Source organism: Chiloscyllium plagiosum, unplaced genomic scaffold, assembly GCF_037043375.1.
Source record: "Chiloscyllium plagiosum isolate Xiang-an unplaced genomic scaffold, Cpla_swu_hap1 HiC_scaffold_23, whole genome shotgun sequence".
In the NCBI taxonomy this organism is placed as follows: domain Eukaryota; kingdom Metazoa; phylum Chordata; class Chondrichthyes; order Orectolobiformes; family Hemiscylliidae; genus Chiloscyllium; species Chiloscyllium plagiosum.
The window spans coordinates 6,692,172-6,718,583 of record NW_028270161.1 but is presented as its reverse complement, the minus strand read 5'-3'; the positions used below and the strand labels follow the sequence as shown (position 1 = coordinate 6,718,583).

The following is a 26,412-nucleotide window of genomic DNA, read 5'->3' as shown; positions in this document are numbered from 1 at the left end:
CTCCAGTTTCCTCCCACGGTCCAAAGATGTGCAGGTCAGGTGAATTGGCCATGCTGAATTGCCCGTAATGTTAGGTGCATTAGTCAGGGATGAATGTAGGGGAATGGGTCTGGCTGGGTTGCTCTTCGGAAGGTCGGTGTGGACTTGTTGGGCCGAAGGGCCTGTTTCACACTGTAGGGAATATATATATAATAAAAATTATCTACTTGTGATTGCAGACCCACAGCAATGTGTTTGACTCTTAACTGCCCTCTGGGATGGGCAATAAATACTGGCCTGGACAATCAACTTAAGGTAGAAAATTATTCACAAACAAACAATGCAAACTTGGCAATAGCAAATGGTCTCTGGTTTTCTGTGTTCAACTTATTGGAGCTGAACTGAGTCACGGTTTTCCATCCCCTAGTGGATTTGCAATGGCCGATTCGCACACGTTATCTTTACCTCCTCATTTTTAATTATGTCTTGGACCAGTCTCCATGGAAACTGAAGCTTTGTGATGGTGTCGAAAATGGAAGTGGGCCTTCTCCACCCAGCCTGTGGCATCTTTTCCTGAAAGATCAGGTCTTTTTTGTAAAATTCATTCACGGGATATGGGCATTGCTGGATGGGCCAGCATTTATTACCCATCCCTAAATGCCCGAGGGCAGTTAAGAGTTAACCACATTGCTGTGGGTCTGGAGTCAAATGTAGGCCAGACCAAGTAAGGATGGCAGTTTCCTTCCCTAAAGGACATTAATGAACCAGGTGGGCTTTTCCTTACAACAGTTTCATTCCCATCATTTGACTCTTAATTCCAGATTTTTATTGAATTCCAATTTCACCAGCTGCTGTGGTAGGATTTGATCCCAAGTCCCCAGAACATTACTCAGGTGTCTGGATCAATAGAGTCTAAAAGGGTGGCACTGCAAAAGCACAGCAGGTCAGGTAGAAGCAGGAGAGTCGATGTTTCGGGCGTAAGCCCTTCATCAGGAATGTCCGAAACGTAGATTTTCCCGTTCCTCGGATGCTGCCTGACCTGCTGTGATTTTCCAGCACCAAATTTTCGACTCTGACTCTTCAGCATCTGCAGTCCTCACTTTCTCCAAGTCTCCAGATTAATGGTCTGGCAATAACACCACTAGGCCATCACCTCCCCACCTGCAAATGGTGGGAAGCCTGTCAGGGACTGGAACCTTCCATTCGGCCTGTTGGATCCAATGGCATTGGTAATATGTTATTGCTGTTGGCACTTAGCCCCTTGGTGATGGAGCATGGGGTTCCACTCTTGGGTGGGCTGCTAGGGAACTGCCCTGCTTTCCTGACTCCTTTCAGACCCCAGGAGAAAGTGAGGACTGCAGATGCTGGACAGCAGAGTCGGTGAGGCAGCATTCAAGGAGTAGGAGAGTCAACGTCTTGAGCATGAGCCCTTCATCAGGAATCAAACCCTGGGGTATACCCACCTGGGGTGTCTGACATCTCTGGTCATTATCTTTAAAATTTCTACTTCTTAGTAAAGTCACCATGTCTCCTTCTGTGCCCTCCCAGAAGCTGCTGTATATTCTGTTGGCCCCAGGCACCACAGAAATTGCTGGAAAACATTCCTTGATTTCTCCTGGGGCTCTGGGACTTTAATCCCTAAACAGGTTCAACTGGAAAAATAACACAGGATTGGATGTGAAATTGGTTGGAAATCCAATGCATCTAAGATTAAATTCACTCCCAGTGGATCTGTTAAACAGATCCAATGAACCCTGTGGAATACTGTGTACAGTTTTGGTCCTTGTATTTAATAAAATTATATACTGGCAGTGGAGACTGTTCAAAAAGAGATTCACTCGATTGGGATAAAAGGGTTTACTTAAGGGTTCAGAAAGGATTTACAAGAATGTTGCCAGGATTGGAAGATTAGAGCTATAAGGGCAGGCTGAATAGGCTGGGGCTGTTTTCCCTGGAGTGTCGGAGGCTGAGGGGTGACCATATCGATGTTTATAAAATCATGTGGGGCATGGATAGGGTAAATAGACAAAATCTTTTCCCTGGGGTGGAGGAGTCCAGAACAATAGGGCATAGGTTTAGGGTCAGAGGGGAAAGATATAAAAGGGACCTAAGGGGCAATCTTTTCATGCAGAGGGTGGTATGTGTATGGAATGAGCTGCCAGAGGAAGTGGTGGAGGCTGGTACAATTACAACATTTAAAATGCATCTGGATGGGTATATGAATTGGAAGCGTTTGGAGGGATATGGGGCGGGTGCTGGCAGGTGAGACTAGATTGGGTTGGGATAACTGGTCAGCATGGACGGGTTGGACCAAAGGGTATGTTTCCGTAATGTACATCTCTATGACTCTATTAAGAATGGCTAAATAGATCAGTCCTTTGTTCATAAGAGCTGAAAATGTGTTGCTGGAAAAGCGCAGCAGGTCAGGCAGCATCCAAGGAGCAGGAGAATCGACGTTTCAGGCATGAGCCTTTCTTCAGGAATACTCCAGCATCTGCAGTCCTCACTTTCTCCTTTGTTTATAAGAGTTTAGATTGTGTGGGGTGATCTTATTGAAACAGCTAAGATTTTGATGGGGTAAAGACAAAAGACTCAGTATTTGGGAAATCTGAAGTAAACACAGATGGAGGAACTCAGCAGGAACTCTGAATACTGAATGGCCTGGACAGAGTGGTTGTTAGGAGGATGTTTCTATTGGTTGGAGAGACTAGGACCTGAGGGCACAGCCTTAGAGTAAAGGGAAGACCCTTTAGAATGGAGATAAGGAGAAACGTCTTCAGACATGGAGTGGGGAATCTATGGAATTCTTGCCACAGGAGGCCAGGTCATTGAGTATATTTAAGACCGAGATAGATAGGTTCTTGATTGTCAAGGGTTACGGGAAGAAAGCAGGAGAATGCAGGAGAAGCTTATCAGCCATGATTGAATGGTGGAGCAGATTTTTTTAGATTAGATTAGATTTGATGGGCTGAATGGCCTAATTTCTGCACCAATGTTGTATTGTCTTATTTACTGGTCTTCCTGAAGAAGACTTATACCGGACTCAAAATGCATCACCTGTCTCTGCAGTTGCTAAGTTTCTGAGGGAGTAGATGTTTCCACTAGTGAGGGACTCTCAAACTGGACACTTAGTTACAGGAGAAGGGGAGACTCATTTAAAACTGAGAAGCAAAGGAATGATTACTCCCAGGGGATAGCGAATGTCTAGAATTGTCTACCCCCAAGAGTTGTTCGATCACTTCAGTGATTGAGTTGGAGGCTCGATCACTAAAAGTATTTAAAGAGAAGGTGGATAGATTTGTGAAATCTTGGGGAGGTAAGGGCTAAGAGGAGCTGACATGAGAGAGGAGTTGAGATGTGGGGATGATCAGCCATGACCTTTAAAGAATGGGGTAAGCTTTAGGGTCTGAATAGCCTACTCCTTCTCTCATCTCTTCTGAACTCTCTTGAGTAAACGTTCTTTAATCTACTCATTACATTCCATTAATTCAAAACAAGAAACAGCATTATGTGGAATCACATTTCAGGTGCTTTTCACCAGCAGCTCTCTGCTTATCCAGTGTTTTTCAGATGTTTTGTTGAATTAATCTCACTCCGGAGTTGCAAACCAAACATTGTAGCAGATGTTCAAGCTTTCAAAGGGTTGGCTCTAGCTTTGAAGAAGTCCAAAGTGATTATAGAGGGAGAAAACAAACAGCCATTTTCAACTGAATGGGAAAGATGTGGCTGCTTTAGGTACACAGTGCTACTGTGAGTAACTGATGGGTTCTTCACCCAGAGGGTTGTGAATCTGTGGAATTTCCTGCCCAGTGAACAGCTGAGGCTACCTCGTTGAATGTTTTTAAGGCAAAGATAGATTTTTAAACAGTAAAAGAATTAAGGGTTACAGTGAGTGGGCTGGTAAGTGGACCAGAGTCCATGAAAAGATCAGCCATGATCTTATTGACTGGTGGAGCAGCATCGAGGGGGCAGATGGCCGACTCCTGCTCCTAGTTCTTATGTTGTTATATACAGTTGTATAAATCTTACAGAATATGTGGAAATCCCAGTTTGGGTTGGGATTGCTGATTTCAGTCTGCAAGGATGTTGTGATGAATAATCAGCGCGGTCTTCCAGTGTAATATAACTTGTTGTTCTCTTCTGGCATTCTTGCAGTTCTTCCTGATGAGGTCAAAATGAAAATCTTTGATGGTGTTATTGTTTTCCTGAGCAATGCTCAGGCTCTGTATCATCCAAGTCTCTGTTGATGATGAATCTTTTACAAAGCACAGGCTTGGCCACAAGCAGGAGGGTTGTGTCTGATTTTGAGCATCACTCTGTAGGAGGGATGTGTATGTTTTGGAGAGGGTGCAGAGCAGGGTCTGAGGCTTAGGAAGATCTGTCATTGCAAGGGTTGGTGACTGAAAGGTTGTTCACGTTGGAAAAGCGAGAATATACTCATGCTGGTCAATACCATGAGGGATCAGGACCAAACATCTACTGAGAGAAACTGTTCCCATTGGTGGAAGGATCTAGGACCAGGGGACATCATGTGGCAAAAGCATCAAAGATGACATGAGGAAAGTCTTCTTGATGCAGTGATTGGTTAGCATCTGGAGTTCACCATCTGAAACTATGGCAAAGGCAGATTCAATTGTGAATTGGATGCTGGGTACTAGATAAGGATTGATGTTGTATAACAGTCTGAAGAAGAAAAAATTGCAGGTTTGCATGGAAGAGGTAGTGAGTGTCTTTGGATGAATTGCTCTTTCATCGAGCTAGTCCAGACATGGTAGGCTGAATGGCCTCCATTTGACCAACACAATGATGTTGACGGGAGCAATACAATCGTCGTCAGTACCCTCACGTTCAGTAAAGGAAAGATAAAATTGATTTCTTGCTTCAGGTTGTTATTCAATGAGTATCCAGCCAACTCCAACTATCCTGCAGGTGACAACTGCAGTACGGGCAGAGGAAAGGAAAGCCGATGTATTTCCAAGTCAGGATGGTGAGTGGCTTGGAGGGGAACTTGTCGGGGTGGTGTTCCCATGTATCTGCTGCCCTTGTTGTGAGTACGAAAGGTGCTGTCTGGGGATCTTTAGCAGTGCACGAACGAAAAAATAGTTCTGCTCTTCCCAATAATGTGTGATTCAGAATTATGACATCGTTTCGCATTGCATCAAGACATGAGTGACAGTAAAGGTTCTTTTTTGGCCCTGACACCCAGCTACATAAACAGTGCTCAGCTAACTCATAGGTGTGTATTGTCACAACGTGAGATGCATTAAGAATGAATAATGCAGAACTATTATGGATTGAACACATGGTGTTATGGGTTGTGTTTATTTTCACTCCTTAGCAACCTCAGTGCATCACCTGGAATTCAAGTACATTATCAGCCTTCCATTGTCTCTGCAAGACATGACAGAGAAAGATTATGTCAACAGTGAATGAGCTTCATTTATTTTTTTAAGAGTGCACCTCAACCCTTGTTTTTTACACAAGGTCAGAAGCCACATGACATCAGGTTGCAGTCCAGCAGGTTTATTTGAAATCACAAGCTTTCGGAGCGCTGCCCCTTCTCAGTCTGATTGCTTGTGATTTTGAATAAACCTGTTGGACTTGAACCTGGTGTCGCGTGTGACTTCTGACCTTGTCCGCCACCAGCACCTCCACGTCTTGCTTTTACAACCCAGCGACTTGGCCATTCTGGGCAGCGGGAATAGGTAGCTAAGCACCTGACATAATGCATTCCATAATTGATCATCACTGGTGACGGTTCAGCTACCTTTGTGGACAGGGACATCACCTCAACACAATCAACAGGGTTTGTACAGCAATACTGCAGTGCTTCTGAATTAATGCCCAGTGCTATAGAAGGGCCATGCGCAATACCACCTGTATATCTCGACAGTCTCCGTGCTCGTGGAGAGTAAACAAAACACAGCACTTGCTGCGTAAGTCAACCAAATAATTAAATTCTGAAGAAGGGTCACTGGACCCGAAACATGATCTCTGCTTTCTCACTCCCACAGATGCTGCAAGACCTACTGTTCTCCTGCAATTTCTGCTTTTGTTTTAAATAATTAAGTAGCTGCTTTTAAATGTTTGTTGTTCTTTTAAACAGGCAGCTATGTTTGTAGTGGAGGGATATGTTAGACTGAAAACGTTGTAGTCCAGGCACGAGGGCTAATGTTCTGGGGTCATAGGTTCATGAGCAGCTGGTGGGAGTTAAATGTGGTTAATAAATCAAGAACACAAAGCTAGACTCAGTGATGTGACCATGAAACTAGCATCTGAAACAAAAACAGAAATTGCTGGAAAAGCTCAGCAGTTTCGGCAGCATCTCTGAAGAGAAATCAGAGTTAACATTTCAGGTCCAGTTCAAGTAACCATGAAACTATTATCGATTGTTACAAAAATTCACCTGGTTCACTAATATTCTTTAGGGAAGGAAATCTGCCATCCTTACCCGGTCTGACCTACATGTGACTCCAGACCCACAGCAATATGGCTGACTCTGAACTTCCCTGTGAATTGGACGAGCGAGCCATTCATTTCAAGGGCGATTCGGAATGGTCAACAAATTCTGACCTTGTCTCTGTCAGCCACATCCTGTGAAAGAGTACGTTATTAAACACACACATATACAGTTGTACAATTGAGAGTTCTTGGAGTTTCAAAATAATTTTGACATTCTGTCTTTATTTACTGAAACAATTTTGTGACATTGTTTTGCTGGATAGTCAGATGTGCTGTTTGCTTAAAATCCTGGACAAACCTCCACAACCTGCTGATGAACTTATGACTCATGTGTAAAAATTGTTCAGTTTCCTATAATTTTCTGACAATAACTATGTTTGGACCTCTGAGGAGAGAGAGAGACACACACACATACTCTCTCTCTCTCTCTCATATATACACACACACACACACACACACACACTCTCACTCTCACTCACTCTCTCTCTCTCTCTCTCTCTCTCCCACTCTCACACACACACTCACTCACACAGACACACACATTCACTCTCACTCACACACATACTCTCTCTCTCTCTCACACACACAGACACACTCTCTCTCTCTCTCTCTCTCTCTCTCACACACACACACACACTCTCTCACTCTCTCTCTCTCTCTCTCTCTCTCACACACACACACACACACACACACACACAAAACATGCACTTACTGGTATCAATATTCTTAAATCCTACAGGGTCCCCTTCCCCAGTTTGTTGTGTGGACTACAGAATTGTTACTGTACAGGAGGAGGCCATTCAGCCCATCATACCTGCACTGATTCTATTCCCTAGTGCTAACCTCCTGCCTTTTCTCCACTTCCCTGCACACCAGTAACGCTGTAGTGCCCCCGTTGAGTACCCCTAATGAATCTGCTTCTCCTACATTTCCAGGCAGCGCATTCCACACCCTAATTACTTGCTGGGTGAAAAGGATTATCCTCACATTAACCTCGCTTTGTTTATTTTAAATTATTGCCCTCTCCTCCTTATTCATTTTACATGTGGGAACAACCTCTTCCCATCTACTCGATTCAGCCCGCTCATGGTTTTGAAACCTCAATCAAGTCTTCTCTCAACCACCTTCTCTCAGAGGAGAACAGTCTCAGTTTAATCAGTCTGTACTCATCACTGAAGTTTCTCATTTCTCTTGTAAATTTCTCCTGCACATTCTCCAATGTGTTCACATCTTTCCTATAATATGGTGACCACATAAAACTCCAACTGAACTGTGCCACCTTGACAGTTTAGTGTTGACATGTAAGAATCATTGAAGCATCATAGCCCAGTGTCCAGATTGATGGTGATAAGTATTAAACTCAGTAATGTTGCGATACCAGCTCCCACTGATGTTAACATCCCCAGTGAGGGTTGGTTAGTTCAGGTGGCTGGATGCAGGTTTGCAACGCAAAGTGACACCAACAGCACACTACGACTCACTGACCCACAGCAAGAACTGCACCTTCTGTGGCTTGGCCCTTGGAATTTCACTTGCCATGAGAAGTGCTCCATTGATCAACATCTAGATCAGAGTGATGCTGGAAAAGCACAGCATTCAAGGAGCAGGAAAATCGACATTTCGGGCAAAAGCCCTTAATTGGGAAACACACATCATACAGTCCTCACTTTTGCCATTGATCAACTGCAGAGTCATGGAGTCTGACATCACAGGTTCTAAAAAGAGACAGTGCAAGACAGCAGTTGATGACATTTCCCTCCCGGATCATCTCAACACCTTCTATGCGCACTTTGAGCAGAATTTCGGCAGAGTGGTAACACCTATTCTGACAAGTCCTGACGAACCTATCCCAACAGTCACTGCATCAGAGGACAGATCAGTTTTCCTTCATGTGAATCCAAGGAAAGCAATGGGACCAGACGGAGTACCAGGCCGTGCACTCGGAGCATGTGCAGATCAACTGGCAGAGGTCTTCTCAGACATCTTCAACCTCTCCCTGCAGCAGGCCACTGTCCCTGTCTGTTTCGAGCAGGCCAACATCATCCCAGTGCCTAAAAAGGCTCATGCAGCATGTCTCAATCACTACCGCCCCAGTGACCCTAACTTGGGTGGTCATGAAATGCTTTGAAAGGCTGGTCATGGCATTAATCAACTCCAGCCTCCCCACTACTCTTCACCCACTCCAATTTGCCTATCGGACCAACAGATCCACATCAGATGCCATATCATGTGCCCTTCACTCCTCCCTCGAACACCTTGACAGCAAGAACAGCTATGTAAGAATCCTGTTCAGCCTTCAACATTATTATCCCTTCGAGACTGATTATTAAACCTAGTGTTCTCGGACCAAACCCCACTCTCTGCAACTGGATCCTCAGTTTCCTGACCCACAGGCCACAATCAATGAAGACTGGGGACAATATTTCACCCTTACTAACACTCAACACTAGAGCCCCCCCAGGGATACGTACTCAGACCCTACTGTACTCACTGTATACATATGACTATGTCGCCAAATACCAGACTAATGCCATTTACAAGTTCGCTGATGATGCCACCATAGTCTGTTAAATCTCAGATGGCGACGAAACAGACTACAGATGGGAGGTGGAAGACCTGAAAAAATGGTGCACTGAGAACAACCTAGCTCTCACTGCTGGCAAAACCAAGGAACTCATTATTGACTTTCAGTGGGCTGTTATTCATGCCCCCTACACATTAACAGCACAGAGATGGAATGAGTGGAGAGTGTCAAGCTCTTAGGAGTGGACATCCACAACAAGTTTTCTTGGACTCTTCATGTGGACGCACTGGTTACAAAGGCCCAACAGTGTCTCTTCTTCCTCAGGTAGCTGAGGAAATTTGGCATGATGGTGAATACCCTTGCCAACTTTTATAGGTGCGACTTTGAGAGCATTCTGTCTGGATGTATCACTACCTGGGTAGCAACTGTACTATTCAAGATAGAAGACGGTTACAGAGAGTGGTGAACTCGGCCCAGGCAATCACAAAGACCAACCTCCCATCTACAGGATCCATCTACCAGGCCCCGCTGTCAAGGAAAGACCGCCAGCATTCTCAAAGATCCATCCCACCCTGGCAATGTTTTTCTACAACCTCTACCATTGGGGAGAAGGTACAGAAGCCTGAACACACGCACCAGCCGGTTTTGAAACAGTTTCTATCCTACTGTTGTTAGAATACTGAATGGACTCTCAAACTCTTAACATTCAACTGTACCTGTGTTTTTGGTTTTGCTGCTGTTTACCTATTACTTACTATCTGTACTACTTAACCGTCTGATCTGTATTGCTCACAAGACAAAGCTTTTCACTATGCCTTGGAACATGTGACAATAAGTACAATTCAATTCAATACAGCTTGGAGACAGGCCCTTCAGCCCAAACTGGTCCATGCCGACCAAAATGTCCATCCACGCTAACCCCATTTCCCTGCACTTGGCCCATATCCTTCCTATCCATGTATTTGGATGAGAGAGGAGCTGGATTCATCAAAGACTGAACAATACTGAAGAATAACAAGTCAAACAAGGCTAAATCTACCAACAGCTATGAAGAGCTTGTGATATGAGGAGCGATTGAGGACTCTGGGTTTGTACTCGATGGAGTTTGGAAGGATGATGGGGGGGGATCTGATTGAAACCTACAGAATACTGAGAGGTCTGAATACAGTAGACAAGGAGAAGATGTTTCCACTAGTAGGAAAGACTAGGACCCGAGGGCACAGCCTCAGAGTGAAGGGATGACCCTTTCGAACTGAGATGAGGAGGAATTTCATCAACCAGAGGGTGGTGAATCTGTGGAACTCATTGCTGTAGAGGGTAAATTCTTGAATGTATTTAAGATAGAGATAGATAGGTTCACAATTAGTAAGGAGATCAGAGATTTTGGGGAGAAGGCAGGAGAATGGGGTTGAGGAACACATCAGCCATGACTGAATGACAGTGTAGACTCGATGGACCAAATGGCCCAATTCTGCTCCTATGTTAAATGTTATGCTGTTACAGTGGCACTGATGTCCTTTCCTCTAACTGTGTAAATGGTGCTTTCTGTCCCTCTGCAACAGTGAACGGAAGGGATTAGAACCAAGCTATAGCAGATCGGGAACTGGGCAGCTGGTTGAGACAAAACATTGCGCTGTCAAACCAATACGAAATAACTCCAGATGTTTGTGGTCACCTCAGTTTGTCTTGGCATGTTATAAATATATCTTGTTCCTCAACGCTGAAAGTAGGAAACAATGTTTGGGATCTGACCTTGTCATTTTCTTGCCTGGCCTTGACTGGAAATGATGTCATTGGTTTAACAAGTAATCACTGTAAAGTTGTTGAGATTTGCAGGCTTGGTGAAGCTTTCAATTGAAAAGGCAAAAAACCCAGATCACATTTTAAAAAAAAACACTTGGCTATCCAGATGAATTGACAGAAGTACTGAGAGCTGGGAAGTGGCAAAGCAAAATAAAGCAGCAGAGCTCTTTCTTGGTTAGCATGGACATAATGGGCTGAATGGTCTCTTTTAATAAAGAGACTAAAGGACAATTCCAACTGTTTTTTTAGGAATGTGGGCGTGTCTGGCTGGGCCCAGCATTTATTGCTCGTCCTTAGTTGCCCCTTGAGAAGGTGGGGGGTGAGCTGCCTTCTTGAACCACTGCAGTCCATGTGCTGTAGGTAGACCCTTAGGGAGGGAATTCCAGGATTTTGACCCAGTGACAGGAACAGCGATATATTTCCAAGTCAGGAAGTAGGTGGCTTGGAGGGGAATTGCAGGTGGTGATGTTCCCATCTACCTGCTGCTCTAGATGGAAGTGGTCATGGGTTTGGAAGATGCTGTCTGAGGATCTTTGGTGAATTACTGCAGTGCATCTTGTAGATAGTACACACTGCTGCTACTGAGTGTCGGTGGTGGAGGGAATGGGTGTTTGTGGATGTGGTGCCAATCAAGTGGGCTGCTATGCCCTGGATGGTGCTAAGCTTCTTGAGTGTTGTTGGAGCTGCCCCCATCCAGGCATGTGGGGGGTATTCCATCACACTCCTGACTAGTGCCTTGTAGATGGTTGGAGATAGTGGGGACTGCAGATGCTGGAGGAGTCCGAGTCAGGAAAGTGTGGTGCTGGAAAAGCACAGCAGGTCAGGCAGCATCAGGGGAGCAAGAGAGTCAACATTTCAGGCTGGACCCTTCATCAGGTCTTGCCCAAAACGTCGACTTTCTTGCTCCTCAACTGCTGCCTGACCTACTGTACCTTTTCCAGTACCACACCTTGTAGACGGTGGACAGGCTTTGGGGAGTCATGAAGTGTAATACCCGCTGCTGTATTCCTAGCCTTGGAGATACAAAGATGGTGGAGATCCATCATTGCAGCAAAAATCTGACCAGGTGCTAAACATCCTTACAGACCTGATACAACCATCCTGTTCCCGTCAAACTCAAAACAAACTGCCAACCGTTAGAGGAGTTTCTACAGTCGGGCAGCACACGGTCAATAATCCTGACTGTCACAATAGCTACAATAACAACCAAGGAGAAAGTGAGGACTGCAGATGCTGGAGATCAGAGTCAAAATGTGTGGCACTGGAAAGGCACAGCAGGTCAGGCAGCATCCGAGGAGCAGGAGAATCGACGTTTCGGGCAGGTCTTGATGAAGGGCTTATGCCCGAAATGTCGACTCTCCTGCTCCTCGGATGCTGCCTGACCTGCTGTGCTTTTCCAGCACCACTCTCTTCAACTCATAATAACAACCAAGTAAGTCAAACTCAGAAACTGGGTCATTTACACTTGCTAGAAGCCATATGTATTTTTACAGAGGGACCAGGTCTTTAGCATGGCCAATCCATCCTAACCTGCACATTTTGGAAACCCACGCAGGCACGGGGAGAATGTGCAAACTCCACACAGACAGTTGCCCGAGGGTGGAATTGAACCCAGGTCCCCAGCGTTGTGAGGCAGCAGTGCTAACCACTGAGCCACCGAACTCCCTGTATTTGTCTCGATACACTTCAATTAACTCTAGGTTGACCACCTCTGTTTTAGAGTATCTTCTGATCTATCTGGCATTAGGGAGTGCCGTGTTACAGCAGGCGAAGGCAGCGATGGGTATGGACAGACAAGTGGAGTTATGGCCATGATCTTATTGAATGGCAGAGTGGGCTTGTAGGACCAAATAGCCTATTCCTGCTCCTATGTCCTACGTGCCAATAATATTGTGTCAAAGAGTGAGGGAAGCTTATAACGAAATCTTTTCAGACGTATCACCTCCTGATATTGTGAGCTGAGAGTTTTTACTTCAGAACTCTTGTTTCACTCCCTGCAGGAAACATCGATTCCTTTGGAAGGAAAAGCAGGGATACACATTGATACTAACATTCAACATAAAATTCCTTCTGTTGCTGGAGTAGACCAGAAATGCCAGTAGAGTCGAGGTATTCTGAGATGGACTTTGACGTTACGCCTAGGAACAAGCTTCAGAGTGTGGGAAGAATGGGAAGTGGTGACAGTGGCTTTGGTTCCAGGTCCAGAAACTCCAATCTGGTAAGTGCCACAGTCTGACCAGGGAGATGGTGGTGTAGTGGTAAAGCCACTGGGCTAGTAAGAAGTCACCATAGTCCTACCAGACCATGGGCTGCTCTCTCAGAGGGGACTGATGCTGGTTTAACCTTCTCAGGCAATTTGCAGTCAATAAAGTAATCCTGAAATGTAGTCACTGTCGTGTAATGTTACAAAGTGAAAATTATATTCAAGGAGTACGTACAGTTCTCGCTGGTTCTGCCAAAGGGTCACTTTTGAAATATTCAAGGGCCATAAGAGACACATGCTGAAGTAGGCCATTCAGTCCATCAAGTGTGCCCCGCCATTGAATGGGACTGTGCCTGATCTGACCGCCATCAGCTCCATTCTCCTGCATTTTCCCCACAGCTCAATTCCCTTACTGAGTGAAAGTCTATACCTCAGCCTTGAAGACTTTATCTCTCTGCTGTGTACGTTTCTTTTACCATTTGATTTTCCTGCATTTTTTTTTTGACTACCCATTGGACTTTATCTGCAGGATGATGACTTCATGAGCTATATGTCTCACGAGGAAAAGGAATGTATTCTGTTCTTTGAGACAACTCTGGATTCGCTGAACGATGATTTGGAGGAAGGTTACTCTGTGTGCAGTGTAAAAAGTGAAGATCTGGCCACACCAATACAGACCATCCCAGGAACTGAAGAAATCATTGACTTAGTAGCGACCCAATCTCCGACAACAAAATGTATTCCTAAATATGACAATGTCCTTCCAGGTATGTTAAGTGGCCACACTACCTTGCTTTTCCCTCCATCTATTCTGGGTTCAAATCAATGTCTCATTTTGTTACAAAACTATAGAGTTCCCTTCATATAGAAATAAATAAACATAGAAGATAGGAGCCGGAGGAGGCCATTCGGCCCTTTGAGCCTGCTCTACCATTAGATTAGATTAGATTACTTACAGTGTGGAAACAGGCCCTTCGGCCCAACAAGTCCACACCGCCCTGCTGAAGCGCAACCCACCCATACCCCTACGTGTACCCCTTACCTAACACTACGGGTAATTTAGCATAGCCAATTCACCTGACCTGCACATCTTTGGACTGTGGGAGGAAACCGGAGCACCCGGAGGAAACCCACGCAGACACGGGGACAATGTGCAAACTCCACACAGTCAGTCGCCTGAGGCGGGAATTGAACCCGGGTCTCTGGCGCTGTGAGGCAGCAGTGCTAACCACTGTGCCACCATGCCGCCCATTACATTACATCACGATCATGGCTGATCATCCAACTCAATAGCCCAATCCTGCTTTCTCACCAGAACCTTTGATCCCATTCACCCCAAATGCTATATTTAGTCATCTCTTGAATACAGTTCGTCAAATTAATGCCAGCCAACCAGTCCTTCCTGATTTAACTTGCTTTCTCTTACTCTGTTCAACTGCACTGTTCTTTTGCTGTGAAACTTGCCTCTTCTACCAGGCTGTTAAAGAAAAATAAATGGGAACAATTTTCTTCATTATATTAAGTATGATTATGTATATAATCCAGTGATGCAACACAATGGAGCATTGTTGTACCTTGCAATACACAGTTAATCCTTTATATCACGAGTTCTCAATCCTGATCAGGTCCCTGAGTATAGTCACTGGATGATTACATCACAGCAGGAGGCCATTCAGTCCATCGAGCATGAACTAGCTCTTTCAAAGAGCAATTCAGGTTGCCCCATTTCTGACTCCATCCCTACAATCCAATTATTTATCCAATTCCTATTTTGTAGGCTATTATTAAATTGTATCCACCGTCTTATGAAGCAATGAGTTTCAAATCCTATGCAAAATATTTCCTTAGGTTGTCTCCTGGTTCTTTTTCCATTTACCTTAACGCCGGGTCCTTGGTTATCAACCTCTCCAGCCACTTCAAACAGTGAGAATGTGCAACCATCAGCAAACAATGTTCAGCACCACTCACAACTCCTCAGATACTGGAGTCCACGTCCAAATGCAGCCAGACCTGGACAATATTCAGGCTTGGGCTGAAACGTGGCATGTAATACTCACATTATGTAAATAGCAGACAAAGATCATCTCCAATAAGAGACAGTCTAATCACCACTGCATGACATTCAATGGAATTATCACTGAATCCACCACTACAAACATCGTAGGGGTTACCATTGATCAGAAACTGAAATAGATTCACCATATAAATGCAGTAACTACAAGAACAGTTCAGAAGCTAGGAACACAGCGAGTAACTCACCTCTTGACTCCTCAAAGCCTGTCCACCATCTACAAGGCACAAGTCAGGAGTGTGATGAAATACTCCCCACTTGCCTGGATGGCCATTTAAATGCTCATTGGATAAACATGTGGATGAGAATGGAATAGTGTAGGTGAGATGGGCTTCAGATTGGTTTCACAGGTTAGTGCAACATCAAGGGCCAAAGGGCCTGTACTGTGCTATAATGTTCTATGTTCTAACACTTATGAAGCTTGACACCATCCAGGACAAAGCAGCCCACTTGATTGGCATCACATCCCTCCACCACCAACACTCAGTAGCGGCAGTGTGTATTAACTACAAGATGCACTGCAGAAATTCACCAAAGATCCTCAAACAGCACCTTCCAAACTCAGGACCATTTAATCTGGTAGGACAAGGGCAGCAGATACATGAGAACATCACCCCCTGCAAGTTTCCCTCTAGGCCATTCACCATCCTGACTTGGAAATATATCGCCGTTCCTTCACAGTCGCTGGGTCAAAATCCTGGAATTCTCTCCCTAACGATATTCTCTCCTGTGGTCAACCCACACCACATGGACTGCAGAGGTCTAGAAGGCAGCTGATCCCCACCTGCTGAAGGAGCAACTAGGGACAGGCAATAAATGTTGGTCCAGCCAGCATCAGCCATGTCGCACTAATGAAGAAAAAAATTACCAATAACTCCCAGGGTTATAAGTCGAGCAATTACATGGTCAACCCGTTCATGTCACTGTTATGGCACAGGGATAGCAAATCAGCCTCACAATCACTGGATTTGATATAGAATAGAATAGAATCCCTACAGTGTGGAAACAGGCCCTTCGGCCCAACAAGTCCACACCAACCCTCCGAAGAGAAACCGGCCCAGACCCATTCCTCTACATTTACCCCAGAATAATAAACCTAACCTACACATCCCTGAACTCTATGGGCAATTTAGCGTGGCCAATTCACCTAACCTGCACATCTTTGGACTGTGGGAGGAAACTGGAGCACCTGGAGGAAACCTGCACATACATGGGGAGAATGTGCAAACTCCACACAGACAGTCGCCTGTGGCGGGAATCGAACCCAGATCCTGGTGCCGTGAGGCAGTAGTGCTAACCACTGAGCCACCATGCACAATTGTCCCTAATCAGAATTTATGAATAACAGTTCTTGGACACAAAGCTTATAATTTAAACAAAAAAAATAGATTTATTAATACTATAGCATTAGTGCAACAAATCTAAATGGCAAGGTCGTCCAGTAAATATACTTTAAACTTAATCTTCTTTGATCATAATCCTCAGTCACACAAACTGACAGACAGAAACAGTTAAGAGATAAATTACAAAGAGAAAAAAAAATTGTAATTTGCTTTTTCAATTCTTGGATAATGAATTGTCCATAGGTACATAACTGTACATCTAATTTTATCATCACTGGTGAATGCAAACTGTTTCAGTAGGTAACAGAAGTATTTACTTATTTCTTACAGACTGGGATTCTTTTCTCAGAACATTCAACAATTGCCTAACTGGATGAGAGAGAGAGACAAGTAACACAGAGCAGCTAGTTGTAAAGCTTTCAAAATCGTTTTCCAGCTGCCGAAGGCAGTCAGAACCAACTCTCTCCCTCCTTTTTCTGCGGTTGGCTGGTTAGCGTTGGCCATCCCTTGACTGACCAACTGAACATCCAACCAGACGCCATCCCAGAGCAGAGCAGCACTTGATGCTAAACTACACTTTTCCTTATTGGGAACATTGTTCCTCAGTAATTAAGATGCACTGTCTTCCAGGCCAGTCACCAACAGCAAACATATACATTTACATTTGTTTTCTTTTTTAAAAAACACGGTTTTCAAAGCTCAACTAACTCTAACCTCAATTCACAGTTCCACCTAAAAAAAGGAGAAAAATAAAAGAAAAACAGTGAAGGTCTCTACGTACTTTCATTTATCCAATGATTAAAATGAGAGTGATTTTATTATGGCAATAATTTATTTCCTCCTCCCATTGACAATAATTGGAGTCACCATCAATCCACGTATGGGAATAAAAGTTGTGACAATGTTAACTTGTGAAAAGAAAGGCATTTCCAACAAGTCAAAAACGTGTTTCTTTCTTTCTTTCTAGTGGACAAAGACAGTGGTGTGCTGCGGAAAGAGGAGGTTCTGACAAAGCCAGAGAGTCCACCTGCCGACCCCCCTATGGCACAGGTTAGAAAGCAAAGGAGCTTTGAGAGAACTTTACCAGAATCGGAAATAGAGTCAGCCAGAGTCTCTTGGAGCCAGACAAAGCCGCCCGGATCAGTGCCAACTCCGATGGTCATCGCACAGAAGATTGCAGAGAAAAAGGTCGGGAATGGGGTCACATCGCCTTTGTCGCCAAAAGAGAGGAAGTGGTCCACATCTGAGAGCGATCAGCCAGACTCGATCTCCCCGACCGAGAGTCATGAGTTTCAGTACAAAAATGTGAAGCTGCAAAGGTTCCCGTCCAACATCAGCATTTCTATGGCAAACAAGGAATACAACAACACCATCACCAAAGCAGCTGTCAAAGTTCAAGAGCGCAAAGCCCAAGTGTTGGCCAATCTGGGTGGGGCAAGCCTTCTTGCTGTTGAATCTGATGAAAGGCAGCAGAAAGATAAACTCAACGGCCCAAGGAGGAGCTTGTCATTCAATGAGGTGGTGGCAAACCAAGCGAGGGGTGAGTCCCCGAACAAACTGGGGCTGGTCAAAGAATTGGATGAGTCTGAGTTGGATAATCCCAGTGGCTTCAAGCCAAAGACCAGGAATCCAGCTCTGTCTCAGTCAATGAAGGTCCAGCCTGTGTCCAACGGTGCCCCTGTGACCAATCCCATCACCCCAGCTGTGAAAGCTCCGGTCTCCAAGCCTGAAACAAAAGAGATTCCTCATCTCGGTCCCTTAATATCTACTTCTGAAATCCACAGGTCAAGGTCCATTCAAAGACCAACTGGGTTCAGGTCTCAAGGAATAACAGTCCAGTTCTCAGGCCGCGGAGCAACAAACGATTCCCGCAAAGAAGCTTTACGGAAATTGGGCTTACTGAGGAGCAATGACATTCAATGAAAACTTGATGATCGCTTTTCAGGGACATTTTATGATGCCTTTTGTTCAAGAGCAAGGAAGACGAACCTGCTTCCATGCTGCCTTTAAATATAACCAAAAGGATTTCTTTAAAGTGCTAGCCTTTGACTAATGATGGCTGACTTATTGTTGAGTGATCAGAATGACACGTTGACCAGAGAGCCTGCAAACTGAAGCAGATCTTCACTGATCTCTCTCTTTTTTTTAATTCAGTGGAGATGACATTATTGGCCAGAATGGATCAAATTTGGGTCATTGTATATGTGATTCTCATCTCTTTGAGCTTGTTTCGAGCACTGTGCAATGTTCCAAATGGACCTAAATTGGAAGTATTGGTGAACCTTGGGCTATCTCAGCTGCAGGAAGATGAATCACCTAAGCTTCAGACCATCTTCAATGTCATAAACCTCACCAATAAGATGTAACTCACCAAATCATGAATTATAAGGAGTGGACTTGGCTATTTGCCCAATATACTCCTGTCACAGTGCAGCTATAACCCAGTGACAAGTTGCTAAATACTCTGTTTATGTGAAGCAGAGTGAAATACTCTACAAATCACATTTAGAGAATATATTTGTTTATTTGACTCCTGTGCTGTTAAAGCGTGGACCTTATCTACTAGACTGTACTGATCTAAGCTCAAAAATGCCAACAGAGTAATGTCCCTACACCAAACAGCTCCCCCAACTGCCAACTTCCAGGCTATCTACTTGTGAAAAAAAACTGTCAAAGTGACAGCAGCAAACCAGTCTCTCTTGAGTTAAACACTAAAATAAAGAACTCAGGATTCTGAAAAGGGATGCTAAAAAAACTGAGTCAAATCTGGTAGTGTCAGAAGTGGACTAACTGCTTACTAACCCAAAGGAAGGTTCAAAAGTGGAACTTATCTTTAAGGAAAGACAACACCATTTTTATTTGTATTACATATGTCTTAACATCTATGTTATAAAGAGCCACAATCTCATTTTAAGTAATACATTAACCTTTATTATTTGTTGGACGATATGATTCTGTTCATAAAGTTGTTGCAATCGGAAACAGTAGATTTATGAACAAAGTACAATTTTAAATCACATAAAGGGGAAGGAAAGTAAGGGATGTGTTTTTCTTTTGGTCAAAGTGCTTTTCAGCAAATGAAAACACAATGCCCATCAACAATTTCCCCTGTTCCAATAACATCCTTAATGACAGAGAACAGAATCTCTCTCCAAGCTCTGGTAATCTATCAAGCTGTGAGCTCTAGCAAGGCTACACATGCAAATCAAGAAAGTGCAATTTACACAGACTATAAAAGAGTTATTTAAACCTTACTAATGTTGTGAGTGCTTCTCAGAACCTCTGATGTGGAGGTGCTGGTGTTGGACTGGGGTGGACAAAGTCAGAGGTCACATGACACCAGGTTATAGTCCAACAGGCTTATTTTAAGTCACCTGATGAAGGAGCAGCGTTCTGAAAACTTGTGGCTCCACATAAACCTGTCGGATAATAACCTGGTGTCGTGTGACTTCTGACTTCAGAAAACCTCAGGCACTGTGCTCCTCCCTTCCATAATCTTTGTCGCTCTTGCCTCTACCAAACAAATTGCCCTCAAACTCTCTGTCCTGTTATTAACTATTCTTTGCATTTATGGCCCATCCGTAGTTGCCCTTGAGAAGGTGGTAGTGAGCTGCCTTTTTGAACTGCTGCACTCCCTATGCTGGGGAGACACGGCAGTGTTGTTATTGAAGGGAGTTAAAGGATTTTGACCCAGCGACACTGAAGGAATGTTGTTACATTTCCCAGTCATGATGGTGAGTGGCTTGGAGGAGGATTTGCTGGAGGTGGTGTTCCCACTTATCTGCTGCCCTTGTCCTTCTGGATGGTAGAACCCATTTTCTTAATTACTAGTCCCAGAGAAATTGCCACAACGTCACCACCTGCGACGTTGCCCCATTTCCCAACCCAATTTTGTGCTCAAGGTTCTACCTTCCTAGTTGTGCATCTCTTCCAGAATTCAGTTGGAATCTATTCACTCAGGTTTCTGCCCATCTTATAGCTCTGATGTAACGTTAACCATATTTAGACAGGCATCGTGTGTGGCTGCAGTCAGGATTCTTTGGTTTTAGCGATCCATCTCATCCATCCTGCAGCCTTTGATGTGGCTGATCCCTGTGATGACGCTCCACTCACTGCCCAGTCAGCGAGCTGCCTGTTCCTGCTCTTACTCTTTATCATGACTGTGTGAAGTATCTCATTTCTGCCCCTACACTGTGGATGCAGCAGAGAGCCAGGGGTCCATCATTAGCCCCTTGCCCTTTCTCAATTCCATGCCCCATGAAGACATCATTCCCTAAAAGCTAAAAATAGATCTCTGCACTTTTTTGAAATGCTTGTGATGTTTGTCTGGCAAAATATCAACCATTTCCTGAAGAATTCGAGCCTTGACAACTCCACTGGATTTACACACTGTGCCATTAGAATCAGACTAGTTACAGTATGGATAAAGGCCATTCAGCCTGCCCTATCTCTGTTGGCTTCTTACAAGAGTGACTCAGGGGAGTCCATCATCCAATAAAATATTGACACTTAGTTGTTAGTTTGACATTTTCTGGCAAAGATATTCACAGACTATCAAAAAGTGTAGTTACAGAGTAACCAGGATGCAAATAGGTATCTCCTTAGTTTGATAGATGGTCATCATTTTTGGAACCCTTTTGTTCTCTGAAAAGGGTATGGAAGGTTGGGATGGGCCAGGATGTGTGAGCTAGCTCTGAGACTGATACACTTTTTATTCCATTCAGGTTAGGTGGATTGGCCATGTTAAATTGCCCATAATGTCCAGGATGTGCAGGCTTGGTAGGATAGGATTACAGGGATAGGTTGGGAGGGGTTGGGTCTGGATAGGATGCTCTTCGGAGAGTCAGTGTGGATGTGATGGGCCAAATGGCCTGTTTCCACACTGCAGAGATTCTATGATTCTGTGATCAAGTGATGTGAACACCACTCAGACAAGAGGAGTTGAAATGACAGACCAGTCCTGGTTCAATGGATATTTTCTAATCGACATGTTCAGAGATGTTATTACACACCTCTGGAGCAGATGGGACTTGAACCCAAATGGAATGGTTCAAGAAGCCAAATGGCCTTCCTCCAGTTCTAAGCTTCTCAGTTTGTGACCAGGTGAGCCCAGAGCAGTTTGGTGCTGTCCTCCTCCCTTCAGTTATTGATTGGGATTTCTGCTGGTTTCTCAGGGACTGTTCCTGACAGAAGGAAAGCTTTCCCAAAGTGTTGCCATGGTGATGGCAATTGGTCACATTGAAAATAAAATTGTCAAAAAGGAAATTTCTAGCAAGATCGTTATCCTCTGGTCCCTTAGACTTTCCTTCCTTTTTGATTACTTCAGTTGGTAGGTTTTGTACAAATGGGATGTTTTGTGTAAATTTGTATGAATGGCATTGTAACAGAATATTTTATATAATTTACACAGATGCTTCAGGTCAAAATCTTTATTCAGTGCCATCTCTATACAATAAACTGAACCATTCACAATTACTGTAACTATTAACTTCAAATCATGTTTTCCACATTTTTCTTGCTAGCAGAAGGTTTAGACCATGTGTCATTCTCTCTGAGTCATTAGTACAAGTTACACACCTCAAAGTCTATTGGCCATCTCTTTGGAGTCTTGCTTGACTTGGTCAGATTTCCACTCACTGTTGGTCTTAAATTTGGGATGTCAAGGTTGCTAAATATTTAAATGAATCAACCCCCCATTGCAGGAGGAAAACATCTCGCCCTCACTTGTCCATGTCAATGGTAACGTGCTTCACAATTAACACTGCACTGAATGTTGCAGTGTACCTGAGAATGATCCTCCAAATAAGACATTTTGGAAATTAGGACCATAAAAAATAGGAACAGAAGTAGGCTATTCGGCCCCTCGAACCTGGTCTGCTATTCAATAGGATCATGGTCGATTCAACAATCCTCACGTCCACTTTCCTGCTCTTTTCCTGTGACCCTTGATTTCCTGACTGATCAAGAATCTATCTATCTCCACCTCGATTATACAGAAGGACTCTGCCCCCACAGCTCTCTGTCGAGTTCCTCATCTCAGTCTTAAATTGCTGTCCCTTTATTCTGAGACTGTGCCCTCTGATCCTAGACTCTCCCACGAGGGGAAACACTCTCTCAGCATTTACCCTGTCAAGCCCTTAAGTTGTCGGCACAATGTCTGTTCTTATTCTGGTTTGTATTGTACAACATTGTTGTTTAAATCAAAGTAATTCTGAGTCTTTCCATTCAGTGACTACTTTTTGCTGCATTATGAGGTTCCTCCTCTATGTTTTCTGCTGCATGCAGAGTGACTGATTGGTTAAAAGATTTTGAGGTGAACATACAGAGCTGTGTGCTATCATTGGAGTGGATTACCTACACTAGAATATTGTGAGCTGGTCACTAGTTACAGTATATTCATAATGTGAAGTGCTTACTAACTTTCAGCTCGTCGCACCAAATAAAACTACAGTGATGGGCTGTTCATGAATTAACTATTACATTTTTTTATTATATTTGCATATATATTTCTGTCTTTTCAACAGATCATTTTGAAATGCATCCCAATATTAAATGATATTTATGCACATTGCAAATATAAACATTTTAAAACTAATTACTTCACTTGTGTTCCACTGATAAATCACATACGTGTACACTCGAGTACAATTATCAAACAAGTCAGACAATTTTTTTTTAAAGACACTGTGAATGTTTTGGAACAGTTGTGTGGGGGTATTGGTGGGAGATTTCTTGTGTTTCTTATTGTAAACATTAAAAGACTACAAATGTAAAGAAAAAGATTCTTGCATCGATGGGGAGTTTTCATGGTTAAAATTATCTTTTAGAGTCATAGAGTCAGAGATGTACAGCACGAAAACAGACCCTTCGGTCCAACTTGTCCATGCCGACCAGATATCCCAACCCAATCTAGTCCCACCTGCCAGCACCCGGCCCATATCCCTCCAAACCCTTCCTATTCATATACCCATCCAAATGCCTCTTAAATATTGCAATTGTACCAGCCTCCACCATATCCTCTGGCAGCTCATTCCATACACACATCACCCTCTGTGTAAAAAAAGTTGTCCCTTTGGTCTCTTTTATATCTTTCCCCTCTCACCCTAAACCTTTGCCCTCTAGTCCTGGACTCCCCGACCCCAGGGAAAAGACTTTATTTATCCTATCTATGCCCCTCATAATTTTATAAACTTCTATACGATCACCCCTCAGCCTCTGACGCTCCAGGGAAAACAGCCCCAGCCTATTCAACTTCTCCCTATAGCTCAAATCTTCCAACCCTGGCAACATCCTCGTAAATCTTTTCTGAACCCTTTCAAGTTTCACAACATCTTTCCGATAGGAAGGAGACCAGAATTGCAAGCAATATTCCAACAGTGGCTTAACCAATGTCCTGTACAGCCACAACATGACCTCCCAACTCCTGTACTCAGTACTCTGACCAATAAAGGAAAGCATACCAAACGCCGCCTTCATTAGCCTATCTACCTGCGACTCCACTTGCAGGGAGCTATGAACCTGCACTCCAAGGTCTCTTTTGGTGCTGTGTTGAGGGGCATTAATCTACAGACCAAAGTCCATTAACAAAATGTCAGTTTTATATTCGCTGTTCGGAATTGGGCACTGCTGGCTAAGCCAACGTTCATGATGTGGAGATGCCGGTGTTGGACTGGGGTGGACAAAGTTATAAATCACACAACATCAGGTTATAGTCCAACAGGTTTAATTGGCAGCACTAGCTTTCGGAGGGCTGCTCCTTGCGGTGCTCCGAAAGCTAGTACTTCCAAATAAACCTGTTGGACTATAGCCTGGTGTTGTGTGATTTTTAACATCTATGGTCCATCCCTAAAATCCATGGAGAAGGTTGACATTTTGCTTCCAATTAAAAATGGAGAAACAATTTCTATTTTGTGCAGTCCCTGAACAGACTGCTGCCTCATCAAACTTTGGTCCAATGCCCACTGGATGTAGTTAGTCATTGTCCATCAGTGCTTCTGCAGAGTTGGAAGATACACATTCCTTGCTGTCTTGAGGTTGGGTATCAACACCAAGTGTAGAAGCACTCACTCTGAAAGGAGTACTGTAATTACACTAAATGTAGAAGTGCTCAATGGTCAAACCTTTTCCTCTGCATTAGTTTACCCTCACAGAGATTCCCACTGAGAAAGTGGGCCCCAGTTTGCCAGCTTCCCCAGCTATTACCATACCTGTCCTAATAACCTCTGGGTGCTGTGAAACGTTGGCCCAAGGTCACTCATTCTCTCAGTTTTCCCTTCCTTCAGCGGCTCAGTGGTTAGGTAAAAACAAGTGCTCCAAATGCTGGAAACCAGAGTCTAGATTAGTGTGGTGCTAGAAACGCACAGCAGGTCAGGCAGCATCCGAGGAGCAGGAAAATCGACGTTTTGGGCAAAAGCTCTCTATTCCTGATGAAGGGCTTTTGCCCAAAACTTCAATTTTCCTGCTCCTCGGATGCTGCCTGACCTGCTGTGCTTTTCCAGCACCACTCTAATCTAGGCTCAGTAGTTAGCACTGCTGCCTCACAGCACCAGGGACCCAGGTTCAATTCCAGCCTCGGACGACTGTCTGTGTGGAGTTTGCACATTCTCCCCGTGTCTGCGTGGGTTTCCTCCAGGTGCTTCCGCAGTCCAAAGATGTGCAGGTCAGGTGAATTGATCATGTTAAATTGCCCATAGTGTTCGGTGCATTAGTCAGAGTGGGTTACTCTTCTGAGGGTCGGTGTGGACTTGTTGGGCCGAAGGGCCTGTAGGAAAACTAATCATAACTAACTAATCGTAATAAAGTGGTAACACTCCAGTTGGCACCTTTGGGCCCAGCTGAAACTGGAAACGTGGCACCTGGTGTTTGACACACCTCATTAGAAAGGCTCATTCACATTGAAAGGTAACCTGTATCCATTTGTAAATTCCCTCTCAACTATCAGGATGCAAAGGATCTTAACAAGTGACAACATATTAATTTCTACCTTGCAAAGTTGTTCAATTACCTGCTGGCATCTCTTTCGATTTGCTGTAGTGCCAGGCCACTGTTAGGTACGTGATACCTTTCAATTCTCCTTTATTCTGAATTGACACTGGAACCGGGTAAAGATTGGGTACTAAGCTTCTCTGCTTTAAAAGAGAGCTCCTCCAAGTAAATTCAATCCAATGGTAACATGATGAAACATGATTAATGGGCCCTCCTGTGGCACAGTGGGCGTGTCCTTACCCCTGGACTGGGAGGGCAGAGCTCAAGCCCCACCTGCTGTGTAGTCACATTGTCAGAACAGGTTGAGGAGAAAAACGGGTTAATGAAAGAATGATGTCAGAAGTCACATGGGACCAGGTTATAGTCCAACAGGTTTATTTGTAATCACAAGCTTTCGGAGTGCTGCTTCTTCATCAGGGTAAGTGGAAAATGGAACGTGATTAAGGGGGTCTTGCAGTGCAGTGGCAGTGTCCCTACACTTGGACCAGAAGGCCCAGGTTCAAGACCCACCAGCTCCAAAGGGTGTGTAATAACATCTCTGAACAGGTTGATTACACAAATAGGTCAAAAAGACCTATTTGGCGCAGTGGTAGTGTCTCTACCTCTGAGCCAGGAAGGCTGGGTTCAAGTCCTGCCTACTTTAGAGCTACATAATAATATCTTTGATTAGAACATTTTTAGAAGTGATGGCCATCTTTCTGACCCAATGAGAATATTGTGTCAAATACAGGATGACCAACATGATCATCATTATCATTACCAGAAGAAACATAATTTAAAACACGTTTGCCATGGTATCTAGTTGTTACTGAGTGATATGACATTTGAAAAGGAATGTTTTATAAAGACTGAAGATAAATGCAGCAATCATTTGTAGACATCAGCCCACTCTCTTACTCATACCTGGAGCACATCCAAGTAGACGTCTAAAAATGTTGTTTGTGTGAATCACTGCATTAAACAAGCATTTTCTTGCCTATCCCTAATTGTTAGGAGTTAGCCACGTCACTGTGGGTCTGGAGTCACATGTAGACCAGACTAC

At 44.1% G+C, this 26,412-nt stretch overlaps 1 protein-coding gene across 2 annotated transcripts in view; it reads left to right on the top strand.

The window, feature by feature from the left end:
* The window catches only part of LOC122561857 (proline and serine-rich protein 2-like), a 65,169-nt gene extending 42,010 nt beyond the window's left edge, over positions 1 to 23,159 (top strand). The window contains exons 2-4 of one of the 2 annotated variants that reach the window (XM_043714144.2): positions 12,769 to 12,986; positions 13,501 to 13,738; positions 17,353 to 23,159. In XM_043714144.2, coding sequence (XP_043570079.1) covers positions 12,861 to 12,986; positions 13,501 to 13,738; positions 17,353 to 18,308 — 1,320 coding nt within the window. In that variant the 5' untranslated portion in view covers positions 12,769 to 12,860 and the 3' untranslated portion in view covers positions 18,309 to 23,159. The remainder of the gene's footprint in view (positions 1 to 12,768; positions 12,987 to 13,500; positions 13,739 to 17,352) is intronic. The other variant, XM_087999349.1, reaches the window with a different exon arrangement.
* The last annotated feature ends 3,253 nt before the right edge of the window (positions 23,160 to 26,412 follow it).